General features: G+C 55.0%; 1 protein-coding gene across 1 annotated transcript; it reads right to left on the bottom strand.

Moving 5' to 3' along the window:
- Positions 1–1615: 1615 nt before the first annotated feature.
- SPRG_18212 (hypothetical protein) lies at positions 1616–1939 on the bottom strand (the record flags this gene model as incomplete). Its single annotated transcript, XM_012357649.1, has 3 exons — positions 1616–1695; positions 1744–1806; positions 1856–1939. 3 exons carry the CDS (start codon positions 1937–1939, stop codon positions 1639–1641), a joined length of 204 nt encoding a protein of 67 aa, XP_012213039.1. The 3' UTR covers positions 1616–1638.
- Positions 1940–2045: the final 106 nt, after the last annotated feature.

Below are 2045 nucleotides of genomic sequence, written 5' to 3'. Positions count from 1 at the left end.
CTTGATCATATGTAAAGGTTGATCACATGTTAATGTTAGGGCTAACAAACGTTTGATGGCGTGCAAAGCAACAACCAAGCGTAGCTTTGACGTTGATACCCCAACGGCTCTGCTTCCCCAGTCCACGAAAAACACGACTGATATGGATATGAAGGTTGAGCCCAGCGACGCGTAATAGTAGGTGTTAGCGGAGCTAGGACCATCTTCGTGACCTTATTCGTCATGTCGTGGCATTTCCCAGAGAAGCATGGTGCAAGGTGCGAGGAGCTGTTGTGTTGCGGATAGCTGTGAGTCAAGCTGAGGTTGTCGACTTCGAACTTCGACATCAAAGAATTGCGCCTAATAGAATGGGCATGCAGTGCATCCCGTGCCGTGGCTTCCATCTCGAAGTTCGAAGCCTAAAGTCACCAATCAAAGAGCGTGTCGAGGCCACATCGAGAGCTCATTCGGTTTTTTAATACGAGCACGGTGGATTGGCGCATTTCGTATCCCCTAGCCCTGGACGAGACCCACCCATGCCCCATTGCCGCGAGGTAAAGAATTGCTGGGATTCTTGCTACCAGGGCACTACGCGAGGCAAACACCAACTTTTGAAGGTAACGCGATGCCGATGATTCGAAGATCGTCTCGATGCGATTAGCGGCGACCTCTGGGCTGAGCCCAGAGGCTCCCATTCGAGCCCAGTAGGCTCGAATGGGAGCTAAAACACTCTCTTGCGGAAGGCCGTCATCGCGCAGCCAGACCACGAGATTATTTTCGAGGGCCTGGTCCCACCCGCGAGCTGTCAGCTCGCTGCGTTTTCCGGACAGGCTCCAAAAACGAGACCTCTTGCCTCATTCTTCATTTCGCCTTGTCCCAGCCTGGCACCGACACCCGGTCGCAGTGCAGCAGAGAAGCACCGCACACGGTACGCGACGTCAACGGCGGCGTATATCGCAGCGACAAAATGCTGACGCGCTTGCATGCCGCATACGGGTTTATTGGGCCGTCGATACGTCGTCTTGCGCACCACCGGTCGATTGTGTACGATGGCTCTTGGAGCTGGACCGTCGCTCGGGCATGTCACGCTGCAACAGGGCGACGCGCGCTAAGCCGTGGTGCGATGTGTTGGGCCAAGAGGACCCTCGGGTAGGCGGCGGTCGTTGCACAGCAGCGTGGGCCAGACGTGCGCGTCGGCGATCATCTCATGCAACATGAACCGACATTGCTAAATCGCAACGTCGCCAGTCCAGGATACGAGCGACGGGTAGAGCGTCTCGTGCTCGCAGATGTACGTGGCGTCCAACGACGTTTTCCTGCACTTGTAGTGGCGAGCCTAGGAGACCAACGAGCTAAATGCCCAAACGCAGCTCTGTCCCATGCAGCGTATTTCTCGCGCATGTCCCTCGAGCATCCAAGTTTCAACTGGTCATTTCGGCGTAGTTGGTGAAGTAGTGGCACCTTGGATTGGGTAAATGCCTCACGAAAATCATTGTAGCCTATCGTTCCCACGTACTTGATGCTACAAACTGTTGGCGTTACAAATTGGTTTGATATGATAGGGCTAGGGTTGGAACCCTTTCGTCTGCCAAAGCAATGCAGAACCATCATGCACTGGATGCAATCACGAACATATCGAGCGAGCGTGTAAAACGTGAGTTAGGCCTTTGCGGGCGCGATTGGCTGCCGCCCGTCCTGCGCCAGCAGCGTCGCCACCTACACCATCCATATATAATAGTGCATCCCATCCAGTGATGACTCTACATGCTCGGCAAGGCGTTTCTGGCGCCGCTGGAGGTGCTGCATATCGTCTTTCTCTTCGTCCGCCTAGTGTTTGCCGTGACCTCCTGAAGCAATGGCAGATATAAGTGCGTACCATGGCGCTGCCTTTGGCCGGAAGGTCGTCCCGGCGTGCGCCAAGCACAATGATGGGGTTGCCACTTCCTGCCAGCACGATCATTACTTCGTCCGTCAATACAAGAAGCGATCGCATTACCCAGAGAGCACAGGGCGGCGATATGGGCGCTGGACGACCATGTCACGTCGCAGAGAGGGTCGCCATAAAA

This window comes from Saprolegnia parasitica, assembly GCF_000151545.1.
Source record: "Saprolegnia parasitica CBS 223.65 unplaced genomic scaffold supercont2.1049, whole genome shotgun sequence".
NCBI lineage: Eukaryota > Oomycota > Saprolegniomycetes > Saprolegniales > Saprolegniaceae > Saprolegnia > Saprolegnia parasitica.
This window is presented reverse-complemented; position numbering and strand designations above follow the sequence as displayed.